The 19,956-nt window shown below is 39.1% G+C and overlaps 1 protein-coding gene across 1 annotated transcript; it reads right to left on the bottom strand.

The window, feature by feature from the left end:
* Positions 1-8,607: 8,607 nt before the first annotated feature.
* Positions 8,608-13,056, bottom strand: LOC139607804 (zona pellucida-like domain-containing protein 1). The gene is made up of 11 exons (XM_071461022.1): positions 13,023-13,056; positions 12,827-12,937; positions 12,299-12,519; positions 12,022-12,206; positions 11,389-11,461; positions 10,853-10,950; positions 10,634-10,714; positions 10,387-10,555; positions 10,201-10,300; positions 9,498-9,518; positions 8,608-9,258 (listed from the first exon to the last, which is right to left on the bottom strand). Exons 2-11 carry the CDS (start codon positions 12,933-12,935, stop codon positions 9,167-9,169), a joined length of 1,149 nt encoding a protein of 382 aa, XP_071317123.1. The 5' UTR covers positions 12,936-12,937; positions 13,023-13,056; the 3' UTR covers positions 8,608-9,166.
* Between the last annotated feature and the right edge of the window lie 6,900 nt (positions 13,057-19,956).

Below are 19,956 nucleotides of genomic sequence, written 5' to 3'. Positions count from 1 at the left end.
TCCCATATTTTGAATTCTGTAAATTGTTTGTTGGATCTAGAAATATCAGATCTACACTCTGAATAACTGTTTTTTATGCTGATTAGTGATGAACATAAATCAGAGCATATTATTGCTCTTAAAGGTCTTATTTCTTCCACCCACTGTAATGCTAACAAAATCATCTCAACAAAAAACATCTCCAGTGTATATATTGATAACCTATTAATGCCTCTTTTCTGAATTCTTACTTTAAACTCTGGGACTATAAATGCAATGCCAATTCTGCTAACTGTGTTTTTTGAAGCATCTGTATAGATTTGAATAAAGCTTTGATAATTATTTTCTATATGTCTTTATTGTTTGAGAGTTGTACTGTTGGACTGTCTATTTCCATTATTTCTATCTCTGTTGCTTTCTGTTCAACTGTCCACCCAAAACTTTTTGTTGCTCTCCTTTCCTTTTCCCAAAATGGTTTCAGTGTCTCTTAAGTTGGGTGATCTTCAACAGGTCCTTTAAGTATTCTCCCCAATTCCAGTGGCATTTCTCCCACTCCACTTGCAATGCTGATGTTGCACCCCAGAGTTGTAGTTTTGGGCAAAGTTTTCACAGCTGTAAAGAGAGAGTTACAAAAGAGAACTGAACACCATTACTTAAGTTCTGTCTTAGTCCTGGCAGTGAAGCATTCACTGACAATGAAAATCTAGCTGCATACAAGGAGAAAATCAAGGATCATTTTATCAACAGGGATCCAACATGTATGTGGCAGGGCATACAACAGATTACCAATTACAGGAATAAACAAGAACCACCCACAGACAACAAGGCCTCCTTGGCAGAGGAACCATATCTTCACCCACTTTGAAACAACTAGGCCTGATGATGGAGGTGCGCCCCCACCTGCTGACACTGACCACACACTGAACATACACAAACAGGAGGTGAGGCGACTATTTAGCTCTGTAAATGCCAGGAAATGCCACTCTCCCCCCTAATCTTGGCCAGCACCAGTATGCTTATAGAGCCAATAGGTCTACAAGATGATTTAGTTATAGTTATAGTTATAGACCTCTATCAAAAAGGGACATGTGTGAGAATGCTTTTCATCGATTACAGCTCTACATTTAATACCATTGTCCCCAGCACATTGGTCTTCAAACTCCTAGACCTGGATCTCAGCTGATATGTAGATCAAAGACCTCCTATCCAACTGCCATCAGACAGTTAGACTCAGCTCACACCTCTCCTCCAATCTGTCCTTCTGACTGCATCTCCACACACCCCTCTAACACAATAATCAAATTTGCAGATGACGCAATGGTGCTGGGTCTGATTACAGACAGCGACGAGACAGCCTACAGGGACGAAGTCTGCAAACTGACAGGATATTGTACGGACAACAATCTTCATCAAAAAGACAAAAGAAATTATCATCGACTTCTGGAGACAGAAGGATGGCCTCTCTTCACTAACTATTCCAGGACAGGAAGTGGAAAGGATCTCACATGGTCAGCCAATACCACTGCACTGATAAAAAAGTCAATCAACCTGTCTGGAGAGCTGCTCAGGGCCTTCTATCACTGCTCTATTGAGGGTGTCCTAACATACAGTATCACAGCATGGTATGCAAACTGCCCAGAAGCAGGAAGAAAAAACCTCCAGTGAGCCATAAAAACATTACAGAAAAACATCAGACTCCTCCTGCCCACACTGGAAGACATCTTTAAAAGACACTGCCTCTGCAGAGCCAACAACATCCTGAAAGGTGGAACTCACCCCCTCTTATCACCTCTTCACACCATTACCCTATGGAAGGCGCTGAACCAGCTCACCTGGAGCTTGTGCCAGAGCAGTCAGCTGTTAGTCGCCTCCTCATCAGTGGTCATCTGTATCAGCCTCCCAGAATTGCTGCTCCTCCCTTCTTTCTCCCTTTTGGCCACCAATCTGTTCTCTACCCTTTTGTTACTGTGGTGGTCTTTCTTTTTGATCTTGTTAACTAAGCTCTGTCCATGTCACAGTATATTTATGTTGTGTCTGCAGGGCAAGCCAAGTTAATAATGTAGGGGAAGTTTTTGTAGGGGTTCTCTGCCCTTTCTTTTCAACTGAATTTTCCCATACTTTTTGGACAGTCAGGGAGTTCAGAGTTTGTACTTTTGTTTGACTTGACTTCAGTTTTATTTTCTAGATAGTGTGGGGGGTTTTGTTTGTTATTTTGGCCTTGGAGGCCCTGACGTTTCTGTTGCTTCTCCTAATTCCGTTTTTTTTTGTTTTTTTTTTGTTACCTGTGATGCTCTGGCAATAAATTCAAATTCCCGCCAGACTTGCTGTGTTCAGCTATTAAATTTGTTAAGCTTATATTCTTTATGATACTGTATCTTTATGATATTCTTTATGATACTCTGTTTAGCTTGAAGGTTTTGTAAGTGATCCTACTTTAGAAAAGTTTGATAGTTGTGCAAAAGATGACCTGTGTGCGATTGCTGCACATTATGGCATTTCTGTGTCTTCGTCTTTGGTTAAGCAAGAGTTAAAATCTATTATCTTGAATGGCTTGGTAGATAAAGGTGTGTTTAGCCCACCAGGCCCTGAGAAGCAAGTGTCAGGGGTTGAAGCAGCTATTGCTGAAGTTTCAAAGGAGGCATCAGCTCTTTCATGGTTTGAGGAAGTCATTTTGAATTTCCAATGGAAAAGCAGATACTTTTTGATAGATTGTGGAACAAACTTTTTGTCCAAGATGTTTAAACAGACCTTGCAGTTCCCTAGGTATTGAACATGTTGTCTCCAGTTCAGAGAGGTGGCATCAGACCCTAAAAGCAATGACTGCCTTGAAACATAGAAAGATTGGGATGATGGCTTGCCTTTCTTGCTATTTGCTGCTCGTGAAGCAAAGCAGGAGTCCTGGTTTCAGCCCAGCTGAACTGATGTTTGGCCATAGTGTACGTGGACCCCTGGAAGTGTTAAAAGAGCAATTTTTGCCTGTTACTGCATCACCCCAAACCAATGTCCTTCATTTTGTTACATAATACTTGGAATGCTTGTTCTTTTGCCAAAGAGAATATGAAACAGCTCTATGGCAGGAAAATAGTTGACCGTACCTTTCTGTGGGTGTTTAAGTGTTAATGTTATTACCTACTTCAGGTTCTGCATTTGCTGCACAGTTTGCTGGCCCTAATGTAGTGAAAAAGAAGTGAATGACACAGACTACATCATTCACACCCCTGGCTGGAGATGCAAAACACGTCGTTATCATGTAAATATGCTTAAACTGTTTCATTGCAGGGAAAGTGACCAGGATGACTCAAATGCAAAGGAGAAGCACCCTGAGTCAACGTCCACTGTTGTCTCTGTCTCTTTGGTGTCCAAAGGGATGTGCAGAGTTTAATTCAGTCCTACCCCACTCTTTTTGGAGATGTACCCTCATGTACCAGTGTATTGGAGCATGATATTGATGTTGGCAATGCCTCCCCCATCAAACAACATGCCTACCAGTACCCCCTGAGTATTTGCTTGAAATTGGCCTGGCCAAACCCAGTCATAGCTCTTGGAGTTCTCCCTGTTTGTTGACACTCAAGTCAGATGGTTCTCCCCAGTTTTGCTCTGATTTCCGCAAAGCGAATGTAGTCACGGTGCCAGACTCATTTCCTTTGCCACGCATGGAGGACTGTGTGGATAGTATAACTGCAGCTGCATACATTACTAAGCTAGGCCTGTTAAAAGGGTACTGGCAGGTTCCCCTCACACCTAGAGTTTCTGATAGATCTGCCTTTGTCACACCTGACGTTTCCTTCAGTATACTGTTATGGCATTCGGGATGCGAAATGCCCCAGCCACCTTTCAGTGTCTCATGAGTTCCGTGTTGGGTGACATTCCTAACTGCAATGTCTATGTGGATGATATTGTGGTATACTCCTTTTTTAACTAAATAATTTTAACTAAATAATTTTTTTCAATATTTTTGCCTGGTTAAGATTTTTTTTTAATGTTGATTCCAATGTGACTTAAGTCTCGAAAGCTTCAAAATGAATGTTGACAAGTTTCCCTCTAACATCAAAAATAAATGAACTATTTACACGTGAATTATCCATGATATAAACAACTCTTGGGTTTAATACCACCTTTCTTTTCGGAACATTATCTTCACTGTTTGTTGTTGTTGATATTTGTCAGTGTTCAGTCCTGTAGAAGTCTTATTGCACTTCCATAAAGTCCGCTAGCAGAGCACTCATGAACGTGCAGCATCAGAACGAGAACGTTGTTCGCTCGTTCTCATTACCCAAAGGTACAATGGGAGTGACACTACTGCGCAGTCTCTATGGGCCGCATAACTCGGAAATAACGTGGAAGCCAGAAACTTTTCCGGCATATGCGCCAGCGAGCAATTTGTATTAGAATGAATGGGCGCCATTTTTAGATCCGGCATCCTGTTCTTATAATACTGGAACAGAGCTTGAAAAAACAAAAGGTGGCTTGATGTGATGGTCCAACTGTGGATGTGACAGGAAGGCACACACTTGAGAAAACCAGCAGTTAATCCACAAGGCAACAGAAACAGGTAACAACAGCCAGTCTGGCACAAGTGTATCAGAACCTGTCCCCTTTATGTACAAGTGAAGAGAGCGGGGTGGGAGAAACTGACTAAGGACATGCAATGGACAGGTGTGGTATGACTACCTCTGGGAGATTACACATTGAATAGAGGGTGTATCTTATTTTTCTTTTCTTCACCATCTCCATCTTTGCCTCACTTGTACCTCTCTCTAGAATTTAAATTTCCATAATAGCATGCCTGATCAATTTCCCAGTCAATCTGAGATGAGAAAACTGTTTTCATTGGCAACAAACTTTTATTTTTTCTTTTAAAACTAAGCCATAAATAATAAAGCTACTGCAGATGACACGTTGCAGACATCTTCATGCGTACGGATGAGGTAAATCAACAGGATTGACTGCTAAATTAGCAAAGTGTTGTCAATTATCACAACCCATAGTTTGGCGCCCATGTTAGCGAATGAGAGTGGACACATTGCCTGCTTGAGACATGCGTGAGACGCTGCATCCCATGATCTAGAATTTCAGCGACTTGCCCATTTTTCACATGTGACGTGCGTGTCTTACAGCAAAATAGACAGAGAAAAGACCTACTGACAGTCATCTGACATCGTACCAGCAATATCACACAAACCTGACATCTTCAACTGTGGTCTCTGTGTGTAGGCTGAATCTGAATATAACATGGGCATGAAAAATACCAATATTTATTAATTTTTTTACAATTTTAGCAGATGTATGTTACCTGTTAAAAATAAATTAGAAATGAACTAAAAATGAAGAGAAATCCAACATTCAAGTATCCTGCAAACTATGTAGACAGATAGAACTGGCAGTAGCAGTAACACAGCAGACATGCAGCCAGAGTGAGCACATGTGTTTTTCCGCAGCAGATCAGCAGATTTTAAAGTACAAACCAATGGAAGTGATGTGCAATAATTTTCATTTTAAATTTGAATCACCAAGAGAATGCTTTAATTAAACAATTGTTTAATTTGTTTTAATTAAGTGTATTGGGAGTATATATATTAAAGTCCCTCGGCGTTGCCAGACCCATTTTACTGGGGCATGTGCCCCACTATATATCTGCTGTGCCCCAGCAAAATGTCCTGATCACATTTCAGAAACAGTAATGTCTTTGGCACTGCGGAATGACCGTATATGACTGAGGCATCCAAATCGCACCCATTCCTCTCTATTAGGCTAAATTGTTGGCAGAATACTCATCACACAATTGCTATACATATATCACGTGACACACGACTTGAGCTTCCCGGTGCTGGGTGCTACCCACTAGTTGCTGTGATAAATGGTTTGTGATAAAATGAACATAAATGAATTCACATCAAATTTAATCATATTCTGCATACAGCTCTGCATCCATCTCCACACCTGTTCTTGTAGGCGCAATACCTCACTAACTCCTGAGTTTATGCAACAAACCAAACAACAAAATAAACAGCAGGCCCTACTGTTTCCAGTGCTATAAAGTATTCATCTGTGCCTCTTGCCTTTCTCAAGTAATCCACTTTTAAAAATTACAACAACAGCAAATTACAGCAACAATTTGTCTCCAACTTCAGACTGAAATTCCAATGTAGCTTACAATATGTAGTTTTTTCGGTTTTTATTTTTACAAATTATTGTTAAGACATACAGTTGGCTATCCCACTATCATGATATTTATGTTGCCAGATTCCAGGCAATCCACACAAGTATGAAAAGATATTTTGGTTGCCATGCTTCCTATAATAGCACACATTCAAGAACATGGAAAATTCATGAATGCAAAATGTTTTTTCTTGATAGAAAAGCCTGATGTAAATATGCAAATGTTATCATAACCTAGACTGTCATTTAAATAAATATTCTCATAAATTCATGAATGTAGCTTCGCATTTTTATGATGATTATGATGAAAGAGAGAGATGCGCTCTTCTGCTTGCTGGCAGTTAGTCAGTAACTGAGCATCTTGCTGATTGACTTTCCCTTTAAATCTATGGTGCAGTTTTGAAAAGGAAAAGGAAAAAAGGAAACTGAAAAGGAAATTCCACCCTATTATTTTCAAGCAGGGTCAAACAAAGCTCGTCATGTACTGTAGATGAAAGTCAGTGGCAAACACTGTACAAGCATAAGCACCTGGCTGAAGTTAGATCCATCCTCAAAACTCAGAGGCACAGAGGTCAAACTGCCAGAGATTAAAGGTAACTACACACTTAAGACCAGTGTTGGGAAGGTTACTAATTTAATTTATTGGTTACACATGGTTACACATCACTAATTACCCTGATAAAATGTAAAGAGTGAAGTAATTTTTAATTACTTCATCAAAATAATGGAATTTTGATTACTTTACTTTCAGTATCATTAATTTAGTCTGTTGATGCCCTATAGAAATTTCACAATCTAACAACCTCTCCAAGTTAATATTAACAAAAACACAAAGCTGAATGAAGTTAGTGAGTGTTATTAGAGCTCACACCTGTCACCTGTCTGGCTCACATCACACACACATACACCCACAGAAGGAGTTCCTGCTCAGCCAAAAGATGCAAAGCGACAGAATGAATGTTATATTCTACATATCAGCTTTTAGCAAAATTAATATATTCAGATGTGACACCTTTTTAATCACCAACATTTTGATTAATAACTGTAATTCTCAGTAACTTTAACAGTTTACAATATCATTTATTTTTTAGGTTAATTTTTTAATCATATTGGCTGATTTAATAACTGCATGAATAAACAGGTGTACAGTTGTTTTTAATAAAGTGCGTGGTGAGTGTATTTGCTCTTGCAAGACTTATATTAAAAAAAGTGAGTTTTAAAAAATGGCATTTCTAAGAGACAGGTTTGACAAACTGAAGTAGAACTTGATCACCACCTAATAATAAAAATCTTTATATGCAGAAAGTATTTGATGCCTGCTTCTCAGTCTGTAATGTCAGCCAGCGAGGCTGTTTCATTCTGCACTGTGAAGCAAAAACATCATGTGTTTGTTGAGTTTGTGGTCATAGAAACCAAAAATATAGTCAAAATCATCCTTCACTTCTCCTAGTACAAGCACAACTGCTGTGACTAAAGACCAGAGTCAAACAGAATTCATTCAGCTGTGTGTGTGACATAGTTGCTGCAGTATTTCTGTTGTTTTCCATTCATACTTAATGGTTATCACAGGGTTTCCTCCTCCTCTTCTCTCTGTGCTCATGACAAGGTCTCCCCGTAGTTATCATCATCTGTTATCCATATTATCATGCACTAGAACCACCAAACAGCATAAAGCTATCAGCACAAGTATTTATTGGTAAGTGTGGCTCAAGACACAATCCCCATTTAGATCTGATGTGATACCTCAATTTTCATTCATCACAATCATTATTTTTGTTTGCATTCAGTATTTCTCATGAAAATGCTCCGTGGCTATTAAAAATGTTGAATTCATTTTCTACCTAATAGAACAAACACAGCAGCTTTTTTAAAGATGTTTTAATACCTGCTTTAAAAACTGTCATCAAAACATTGAAAAAAAATGAGTACTTTAAGGTAGCTTGAAGTAGACTACTGCTGATCCAGATTCCACAAAGCAGAGGTGTGGTGATCTTTTGGTCTTTTCATCACACCTTTCCCACCTCACAGAGTGGTTTTCAATTTCATTACTCCCCCACCCCAAAAAATGAAACCGGTGTTGGAGTTTATTCATTGTATGTGACATTTTTTTGTGAATGAGTTCTCACAAAGGTCAAGTTAAAGAGTAGGTTGTATAGAAAGTGACTGAGTCTGGTTTCAGTGATACGTGAACCTCCATTGTGGTCTTAGTTCTGTTGTAAAACTAGATACTTACTCTAAACAGGTCTGGCTCAGACAGTTGAGATTTAATGGGGTCATGGACAAATACAGATGAGGATGGATAAATGGCCTCAGTCACTATGACTTCTGGTTTGTAACATCATTCATAGTTGCTACTTTAAGGAAATCTTGGACAATATACAGCAACGCGTGCGCACACACACACACACGCACACACACACACACACACACACACATACGTTTTCAATAAAATACATGTTTGGAGCAGGACACATGATGAACTTTTTATTCTCTGTTTTGTGTCTTATTCTTCTTGCTCTGTAATTGATTGAGCACATTCACAATTTTTCATGTCAAGCGACACTACAACATTAAATAATAAAACCCTGTAGAACACTATGATAAATTATAGTGTCTTCATAGATTTGTACTAGTACATGTGTGCCTGTTGATAAAGTATCTCCAAAGGGCCTAAATAATTGTCATCCTCACTACAAACTAGTGATTAAAAATTAAAACCAGATATTCGTTTTATGCTTTTCAAAGCCAAATGAGTGAGTCATACTTAAGCTTTTCATCAGCATTGCAGATTTTCTAGAAAACAAACAAAGCATCTCTTTCCACAGAGGTTCCTCCTCTTTACTTGACATATCAAGTTAGTCTGCATCCATAAGACCGCTACACCACATATGTGAATGCTACATGAAAAAAAAAAAAATCTGACAGTGACATCATGCTGAGCTCAGTCATCCAGCAGTGTAGCTTGTATGGAGCAGGGCTGCTCCCCCTCAGAAGTGTCTGAGCCTCCTGTAGAGGATGGCTGCAGCAACTAGAACCACAAGAATGAGGCCAGAGTGAGGACACCCACAGCTATCCTGAGACCCATCCTGGAGTCTGAGGCCGAGTCCACGCCAGACACAGCTGCTCACAACACAACCAGAGCACAAACATATTCATCACACTTCACTTCACTAAGCATCATTTGTATTCAATCAGGCTGATGTCTGATGGTCTCACTAATGACTAATGATTTTCACCATCACACTGATAGTGCTTAGATGGAATAAATGAAATATTTACATTGGTTTTTGAATTTAAATAGTTCATTATTTGGTAAAGTAATAAGAAATACATTACATGGAATAGAAACTATAGCATACCTTCCTCCTTAGATGTCAGTGCTGAAAGAAAGAAAAAACAAAATCAGCTAGTGTTTGTAATGACCTGAACAATAACACTGCTTATTATTGCACAACAAATGTTTGTGTTCTGAGCTTGTAAGTTGTCCCGTGAAGTACTTTTAGGAAACCAGGTGACAGGTTATTGCCCAAACCAACTCTATGCAGAGTCCTCTGAGGTTCAGACTAAAGATGTATTACCTAATTTACAGTGGCTTCATAGACAGGTCATAATATTACACAGTGTATTTCCTTGTTGAAACACTACACTCTATATTATGGGTCTATATTATTACACATTTTCCATGTTTGTATTATTTTATAACATTTTATATTTTTTTCACATTTTTATTTTATTTTATTTTATATTTTATTGTTTTTTTTCCCTATTTCTACTTAAGCTACGTGACTTGAAGCACTTTCTTTAAGTTTATTGTTATACACCAAAACACCAAAGCAAATTCCTCATATGTGAAAACCCATTTGGCAATAAACCTGATACTGAATCAGGATGTGTATACACCCAGATTTAAGAAGTGAAACCCAGTGTTGTAGGCTTTAAATGTGCATTGATATTACCTGTTGGTATGTTAAATCTTTTTATTTCTCTTTAATTTTTTTGATCTGCTGATTGCTCTGTAATGCCAGTGCTAAAAGTTCAATGTTAGCAAACTGCCAGACTTACAATTGTCACTTCTGGTGACAATGGGAACCACTGAGGAGAGGGTGGTGGCCTCTGAAACACCAGTGGACCGAACGTCTCTTCTCCTCCTATTGTTACATTGCTGTAGATGATAGAAGAAAGAATGTAACTAACTGCTAAAGGGTAAAATTGATTGAATGCATTTTTCACTGCTGATTTTTCACTAACCTTAAATTCATTGCAGGTGCTGATCTCACAGAGCCTGGTGATACAGTGAAGGTAATAAGTGGAAATGGTTTCGTTCTGCTGTTCAACGAATCTGAAGGCTGGGAAGGAGAAGCGGGCATGGTGACTGTCCCCGTTCTCATGCATGGTGGTCATCTGGTCCTTAGAGCACCTGTTTGATATAAAGAGAATAAAGTGTTGGCCTGACATGGAGATCTACTATCCTTTAGACTGTCATTTGATGACTTACGAGACAAACAGGTTGAAGAAAGTGGAGTTTGTGGGATGAGGAGAGATGGAGGCATAGCATCGGTCCATGAGGACATGGTATCTGTTGGGGGGAGAACACTAGGTGTTAAAGTACTTGTTTTTTCTTTCATTTTGTTCCTGGAGCAGGAACCTCTTAGATTCTACATATTCAAGAATGTATTGCAAGATTTCTGTGATCTCAGAGTCAACAGGCTCTTACTGATCAGTCAGGTTGGCTGCTTGGACCTGGACGTAGACATTGGTCCTCAGCTCTAATCCCAGCGGTGGTATGACCAGAGGGGTGGTGTAGTTCATATCCTGTCAACAGAAATGTTAGAAAAGTTAGTCTGCTGTAATTGCGGATTATTACTCACACATAGAGACACACACACACACACACACACACACACACACACACACACACACACACACACACACACACACACACACACACACACACAATTTGTCCTTGTTGACTGATGTGTGTGATGAAGTAAATAGTATAGATGAGCCACAATAAAATATTTGTCTTTTCCACTCAATGTCATAGATTTGCTTGAGTCCCACTTTATTAAATGTCAGTAACAAAACACACTGCATCATGTGGACGAAATACAACTTTCTAAATGTTGACAGAACCAGTTACGCTGAGAAACTGTAGCTAGAAGATGACAACAACACAACAGTTGAACAACAATGAGTCAAAGCAGTGTTAGATGAACAGACCTTGCCATGGAACATCCCATCTCAACTTACACTGAAGAGCTTCATGCTCAAAGTACTGATGAAGCTTCCATTGTTGTCCCTCACTGCAATGGAAGATGCTGACCTAAACAGGGAGGAGGATGAAAGACGTCTCACTGCATCCTACATGTTACTGTACACCACAGGATTATTTCCACCCACACAGGAGAATAAGCTACTCTTACAGTCTGAAATTGCAGTCTTATTTTCTGAAAAACTGACTGTGATGAGGACAGATGTATATCACCAAAGGCAAGTACCACATACTGGGTTACAGTTGTTTTAGTGGCCACAACAGTGAGGCACAAAAGGAAACTTTGGTTTTTGTTTTGTTTCTGTTTCTGACTAAAGTCAAACAAATCCAAACAGTTTGATTTGTTCATGTTTTGTGTTGAACTGCTCAAACTAGGTTGACATCACAACAACCATGTCAAAGAGGAAAGAGGCCATCAATGTATTTGCCTGACTTTTGTTCTTAATTAGAAAAAAACTCTCAAAAACCAAACTGTCCCTTTATGAAGCACAACTTTCATAGTTACCACCAGAGTTGTCACAGACACTGTCTGTTTCCCCATATAACAACATGTCCAGTTATGTACAGTAAACATAAAAAAGTCACAGGAGGGATATAAGCAGAGATCTTACACTTCCACCTGGGTGTTGTTGATGAGATACTCCAGAGGGTAAGCACAGGAATAATAATATTTGAGCTCAGCGTTGTAGGTAACTACACCCGTGGTTGGATCATGGGAGCGCACCACACCACTGACATTAACCGTCTGGATGTTGGAGAAGTCAGCAAAGATCCCTGTGCCAGCTGCACTGGTGGTCTGGAGGCAACATTTACGGGAGAATCAAGCACAGAGAAAAAAGAGAGGATGTTTTAAGAAAACATACAGATTATCCTCCAGCCTCTACTAACCAGGAAGGTGCTACCGCAAGCGTTGGTCATGTTGATGGGGAAGGTGAACCTGACAACAGGTGGGGTGGCAGATTCATCCAAGGTCCCTTTACACTCCGGCTTGTCAAAAATGTGGTTGAGGATGAGCAGAGACTCGTTGTAGCCAGTGTAGACGACAGGGCAGATTAGGATAGCCAGGCTTATCGAGGACGTGCCACATTCAACTGAGATATCATTGTACTCTATAAGAGAGGGAAAGGTGCATCACCAGGCTTTCTCTGCAACTATCACTTGAAATCTTATTCAGTCACAAACAAATTTCATGTCTGGAACAAAAAAACATCAAATTCTGGAAGGAAAATTCCAATTCTTCTGTGTTGTTTACATCTGTGTGGCAAAATGTCATTCCTGTAGAGGTGCTATGGTCAAAGTGAGATAATATGCCTGACATAAACCAAAGAGCTGAACATAAATATCTTTTCATGACCTGCATAGAAAGTTGACCAGTAACATAAACACATCAGAAAAAGCTGAAGCAGGCATACGTACCTGGACGTCGAAAGTCATTTTGGCACGTTAACTGACTGCTTTTGGCCACCATGGATACCAAGAAGAGGAATCTAAGAAGGTTCATTTTTGCCTTATTTGGTATGGACATACCTGTAATAGCAAACTTTAAGTATGTATCAATAGAACCTTAAGTTTCTGAACTGTAGTTATTGCTGTTACCTTACTTGGCACCCACCTTAGCTGTCTCAATGTCGCTTCTCTGGCTGTCTGTATAGAGTGGTTGGAGATTCCTATATATAGCTATGACTCCTTCTTAGGATTGGACCGAAACAAGGTCAATGTAGTTTGGTGTGTCCACCTTAACTTCACTGTATGGGAACAACTCTTTTGTGCAGGGAGTTCCATGGACCATACCTTGAAGGTATGAAGGTATGGTCCATGGAACTCCCATGGAACACCCTGTACAAAAGAGTTAGTGAAACCCTACACAGCCAAAGTCTTTATGAGGGACCAGAAACAATGCCCTAGCTCCTTTTCTTTAAAATAAAGACTCCCTTAGAATGCTAACATGAGACTTCATGAAGTAAGGGTTAAATCCCTGCAGGCCACACCCCATTCTTTATTACACTTTTTAGGTGAGAGTCTATGATTTAACAATAATGAAAACATCCTTTAGCATGACCCAAAGATGATCCCGAAGGATAATTCCCTGTCCCAGTGAATGCTGCTCTTAACTGCTGTGTTTACGTTGGTCTGAAAAGAATAGTTTGAGCAATCAATTCATAATATTCCATTCAAAACACAATTTGCAAAAACACAGGAGCAAAAAGCTGAAATCCCAAACTTGTCTGGATGCTTACAGAGCACCCAACTCTGGCACTGGATTCAGTCAGCTCAGCCAGACAGGAAAAACAGTTGTGCTGTATTTTTGGATCTTGCTGATGCATTCAATTTTGCATGGTCTGTAGCTGGGTCATCAAGATTATTCTTAGATCATGTAGATCAAGTAAAGATGTGTTTTACAACAACAGATTTTACCAGAGCGTGACAACATCTTCAGAATGGAATCACTGCAGGATGAACAATTTCTCCTGCAATTTCTCCTGATAATTATAATATTAATAATAATAATAGAATCAGAATCGCCTTTATTGTCATTATACATAGTACAACGAAATTTGAGCGCTGCTCCCTTGGTGCAAACAGTGTTCTAGTGGGGTAACGGGGAACTATGAACTCTTTAAGATATGACCATTAAGGGCTTTGTAGATGAGGAGGAGGATTAAAATTACAGAGAGCCAATGTAATGAAGCTAACAAAGGAATAAGGGAAGGAAGCAGAGAGGGCTGACTTATGATCATGTTATGTAGTTCCTATCAGTAACTTGTACTGCAGCCTTGAGGATCCACTGGAGACTTGTTGGGGCACCTTGATAATAAGGAATAATTGCAGTAATCCAGCATTAGAATAACAAATGTATAGACCAGTTTTTCTGCTTTAGACAGGATGTGCTAGATTTCTTTGCAATGTTACATGGCTGAAAAAAGACAACCCTTGAAATTTGTTTCATGTGGGAGTTAAAGGACATATCCTGAGATACATTTCTTGTGTTGGTGCTGGAGGCCAGGGCAATCCCATCCATAGTAACTATATCATTAGATACATATTTCTAAGTTGCACGGGGGCAAGCACAATAATTTCAGTTTTGTCAGAATTTAATTGCAGGAAATTGCTGTTCATCCAGGTTTTCATGTCCTTGAGTGAAGCTTGAAGTTTAACCAACTGATCGATTTCATTTGGCTTCCTCGCTAAATATAATTGGGTATCATCTGCATAACAATGGAAGTTTATGGAGTGTTTCCCAGTAATATTGCCTAAAGGCAGCACATAAGATGAAAAACCCTGTGGAACTCTGTGTCTAACCTTTGAATGCATGGAGGATTTATTGTTAATGTGTACAAACTGAAATCAATCTGATAAACAGGACTTAATACAGCTTAATGCAGTTCTTTAATACCAATGGTCTCTCTAATAGTAATTATTATAGTAATAATTGTCACTAGTATCAAATACTGACAAAGGTCTGACAAGAGAAGTGCAGAGACAAGACAAAAGATCAAAAATAGTCTTTTTAAGACAAGGTATAATTACAGCTACTTTAAAGGACTGTGGCACACAGCCACCTAAGACAGACTGATATCATGTGAAGAAGTGTTAACTAAGGGTAAAACTTCCTTAAGCAGCCTACTTGGTATCAGGTCTAATAGACAGGTTGATGGTTCAGATGAAGAAATCATTGAAGTTAGTTGGTGGAGGTTGATGGGATAAAACAGGTTTAGTATCAGATTTTACATCTGTTTCTAAGGTTCCGATGTTTGAGGATGAATTTTTAATAAATTTGCTAAAGTTTCCAGGAATTTTTTTCACTTTGTCATTATGGGGTATTGTGTGTAGAATTTTGAGGTAAAAAATGAATTTAATCCATCTTGGAATAAGACTGTAACATAACAAAATGTGGAAAAAGTGAAGTGCTGTGAATACTTTCCGGATGCACTGTAAATGTGATCCGCAAGGCGCTTCCCCTTTTTTCTCAGATTCTAAACACCTGAACTTTATTGAAGACCCAAGAATAAAACAGGCATGGGCACACAAGCCGAAAGTAGAACTAAATAATGAGGCCTGGGATGAATATTTAAAGAGTTTACACGACTGTTCAGTCAATGTCAGACATTGCCTTAAAACATTACACAGACTCTGTTCCTCCAAGGAAAAGTTACACAGCCTTTTTACAGATGTTTGACCTGTTAACAGTTGATGTAAGTCTGTGATCACACATATTGATAAAGCATCTTCCACTGTTTTTCAGAGGCTTTCAGTAATCTGATCCTCTCATAGTTCTCCTCATTCTCTCTCTTGGGGCAACAAGCTCTTTTGCCAGTAAATAGGAAAAATTTGATGTTTTGTTTGGTGATTGCTAAAAAATTAATCTTGCAAGTGGGGAAATTGGACTCTGTACCTCAATTGATTTTTGATAAGGAGAAATAGCAAGCACACAACATCTGGAGAGACTGAGATAACGAAGATAGAGGAGGTGTGTTGGATCAGAACTGGGACCTGTGCTGACATTGTTTCAGGGTAAGAATTATTATGTTGTGTCCAGTGTAAAGCATCTTGCTGTGTTTTCCTGTTCTGTTTTGTAAGTTTTAAAGAAATCTGCTATGTATTTAATTTGCACTTTAATTGTGACTGTGACTATTATTCACATGAATTGTTCTTAGTTTTCTTTCTTTCTTCTTCTTTTGTTTGCTTGCATTCTTATGCTGCCAAAAAAAAACAAAAACAAAAAAACACGTACCAGTTGTAAATATACAGTCGGCTTAATAATACTACGCAATATTTTACACAACACATAGTGACAGCTGTCCTCATGGGGCCACAGAGGAGTGGGACACTGAGTTTTGTTTTGGTTAATCTGCTGGAAAGGTCACTCATGTAAAGTTATCAATCCAAGAACTACACCCACCCATTATCTTCAACAACAGAAATTGAGGGTCAAATCCCTCTTGTGTCTTCTCATGTGTTCCTTTACATGAATGGAAACTTTCACGTGTCTGACATTTATTGGGATTAAAGTGGCACCTCAGTACACCCTGAGCCAATGACAGAAATTTTTTTTCTTGGTGATCCAACATCCATTCATTCATTTATTTTCTATATGACTTATCCATACAGGATCTTGGAGGGGCTGGAGGCTATTCCAGCCAACGCTGGGCAAGGGTAGAGTACACCCTGGACAGGACACCAGTCTATCACAGGATTGGCCCATAGAGAGAAACAACCATTTAAACTCATATTCACACCTACGGGCAATTTAGAGTCACCAATTAACCGAACATGCAAACTCCACACAGAAAGGTCCCAGGCCTCGGGTTCAAACCCAGAACCTTCTTGCTGTGAGGCGACAGCGCTAACCACTGCACCACCGTGCCACTGTGCTCCAAAATGCAAATTTGAATTCTTTCACTGAAAAGGCTTTTCTAAAATCTTACAGTATGTCTTGTAGAAACTTCAGGAAAGTAGAGAATAACATTGTGTGTGTCATTTATCCCAAGCATCTTGTTGTATATAAACGTGATTATAAACATGATGGGAGACAGGTTTGTCTGGCAACACCAAATTTAATGAAAATTCATTCATACATTTTCCAACTGGTGGAAAAAACACTGCCAAAAGCTTGTACAATCTCCCAGAAATCAATTAAATGTTAATGTTCTGTTCACAAAATTTTCACAGTTCACAACTAACAAATCATCACCTTTAAAATGATCAGAAACACACCAAAACTTAACATTAAACATAAAATGAATTTTGTGGTCAGCTCCAAATGAGCGCTGTGTATGGGCCAATTATTAGATCCTCACACACTTTTCATAAGGTAGTTTCCATCATCTCTGAGTTTTGTAGACAAGACGGTTTGCAATTTGAAAAATATGAACAAGAAAGGCCACCTGTTCATTCAGATCTAATTTGAGGGGATTATATCTAATCTCTTTCTGTAATTTCTCATGAGAGATTTGTGCTGTGTGTTTTCAGAACCTATTTTATATGTGAGTAATACTAACAGGCAGCTGATTCTGTCTGAAGCAGGATTTTTACCTACATATTTTACCTACACTGTAGGTTTGAACTAAATCAGCAGCTTGGTTTTAAAAGCAGCTGTTGCCTCATCATTATGAGTATTTATAGGAGCAAAAGAAATTTGTAAAACTGAAAGACTGAAAAGCTGCATTCAAGCCAGGAAAAAGACTTTCTTCTCATATATTCACAGCTCATTGAGAAACTCATCATTCAATAACAACAATGACAATAACATCTGATAATATATTGCTCACCTGACAATAATAATAATAAAAATAAAAATATGAGGACCCTCAAACACACAGATATATGTGCAAATAGCTTTCTGATTACAATGGGATCATATTGGACTTGTCACCATTGCCAGTCATGACAGCTACTACCACAGCGGTGTCACTGTGATACAGCCATGAAACTTCAGAGGTGTATAGCTGAGATCCAAATGAAGGCCCAGTTTGAATATGTATGTGGTCCAACCCATGAGTAAAGAGTCCTCATGCAATAACGTAGTAATGACTACTGAGTACTCATGGGTTGGAACATCAACATGTTGACAGGCATTGCAGCCGGTGTGATCTCCACTGACAGCATCTATGAGTTGATAAATCGCGTTGATGAACCTTTTTATTCTCTAACTGTTGGTGAATATAAATGTGTGAATGTTGTGCTATAGTCTTTAGATAGTCTACATTTCATATAGACACAATACCCCTATTATTTCTGTTGCATTTTATATAGACATTAGATGAAAGGCCATATTCATCGATTGAACTTAAACTTTCATTCTTTTACATAATGACAGTCAGCGATTCCACAGTACTACAGTGGTTGGCATGACAGTGTACAGTTCACTTATATTGTACATTTCAGTTTTTGGTATGTCATTGTACCATTGTGTAATAATATCATCTAATCACAAAACCAAGTTCATTGATTTTGTGATTTTTTTTGTCGCATTTATTCGTCATTTTTTTCAGGAATGTAATTGTTTTTAATCGATATATTCGCCGCATAACTGGATTCACTAAGACGCCGCCATGCTTTTTCATAACTTCCTCCGTCACAGTTTCTTCAGGTATTTTAATTTAAGTCACTGAGCTTCTGTGTGATAGTTTCTGTGATGTGTGAGCAGCAGTGTCTAATCCTGACTGCAGTTCACCAGCCTGTCATCCGCTCACAACAACCGCCTCATTATTTTATAGATGAATGACCTTCACTGTGTCAGCGGGTTAAACTATAACTGAGTCCGGCCTGGATGCAGCGTCCTCCGGGTCAGCAGCGGGGGCCTGAGCTGCTGCAGCCCGCTGCCCCTCTCTGTCCCTGAGGGGAAGAACCGTCCTGGACGTCCTCATCATCGCCTCTCTAACTCCCCACGTCCTCAGTGTGTGCTCAATGTACAGTAAATGTTTGGAGGCATTCATCATTTAAATTAAATCTTTATAAAAAATAATTTTGATATATTTTTCATTTTCAAATCAAATATCTGTGAAACAGAACAGTGAAAAATAGAAAGAGCAATGACGGGACATAAAGCATAACTACAGCCCTGCACAGTTTTGGTTGTTTTGTTTTTTTAAAGAAGACATGCCGTATAAATCTGCTTCTCAATGACAGAAAGTAAACGTAATAACTTTATCTGATGAGTTGTAGTTATCTGTCACATGCAGCATCAATATCTTAAAATTGCCTAAAAGACAATTTAAACGTAATATTTTTGCCTGGTTATGATTTTTTAAAATGTTGATTCCAATGTGACTTTCGGCTCTGAAGCTTCAGACTGAATGTTGTTGCCGTTTTAAATCCGTGTTTAAAGCCCCGGGCCGGTCCTGGATTAGTCTGTTAAACATCAGGCCGCCAGCAGAGCACGCGTGAACGCGCAGCGCCAGATCGAGAACGTTTTTCGCTCGTTGTCATTGCCCAAAGGGATGATGGGAGTGACACTACTGCGCAGTCTCTATGGGCCGCATAACGCGGAAGTAACCCGGAAGCCAGAAACTTTTTCGGCGTATGCGCCAGGCGAGCAACTTGTATTGAACTGAATGGGCGCCATTTTTAGATCCGTCATCCAGTTCTTATAATACATCCATGACATCCATGGTGTGTAATGCCGCCAACCGATTCAAAGTCTCGCGATACCCGATCCATGACTCTATAACCGATTCCTCTAGGAATTCATTGATAATTCGTATCGATTGAGGAGGCTGCTACCGATGCAGCCGTATCTCTCACTTGTTGAACCGAATATCCGGTCGCATCGGTTTATCATTCACAACCCTACTGGCCTCTAAAACTGATTTTATGTTAGGTTTGTGCATCAGTAATGCAGCAGTTTGACATTTTTAGTATTTTCATGCCATACTTCCATTAATTAATTAATAAATAATCAGTTTTGATCATAATGTTATTTGCTAATGTTGTTTTTTCTTTATACAACAATGGACTTCATCACTGACTAAAATTGTCCAGTCAAGTTTAAGAGCAGATTCATACTGTTTCTTTAGAAATATGACACTGCACAAGTCAAAGTCAAA

The sequence above is a fragment of the Trachinotus anak genome, unplaced genomic scaffold, assembly GCF_046630095.1.
Source record: "Trachinotus anak isolate AG129_WGS33_773 ecotype Australia unplaced genomic scaffold, CSIRO_AGI_Tana_v1 ptg000024l, whole genome shotgun sequence".
In the NCBI taxonomy this organism is placed as follows: Eukaryota; Metazoa; Chordata; class Actinopteri; order Carangiformes; family Carangidae; genus Trachinotus; species Trachinotus anak.
The sequence above is the reverse complement of the archived record's forward strand: the minus strand, read 5'-3'. Positions and strand labels throughout refer to the sequence as shown.

What these genes read in the sequence shown, in the direction of transcription:
- LOC139607804 (XM_071461022.1), bottom strand. Translation starts at nt 12,935, where the DNA reads ATGTCCATACCAAATAAGGCAAAAATGAACCTTCTTAGATTCCTCTTC. An exon ending in CTTGCGGTAGCACCTTCCTG is followed by an intron (nt 12,207 to 12,298) that starts GTTAGTAGAGGC and finishes TGTTGCCTCCAG; the next exon opens with ACCACCAGTGCAGCTGGCAC. An exon ending in AACAACACCCAGGTGGAAGT is followed by an intron (nt 11,462 to 12,021) that starts GTAAGATCTCTG and finishes CTCCCTGTTTAG; the next exon opens with GTCAGCATCTTCCATTGCAG.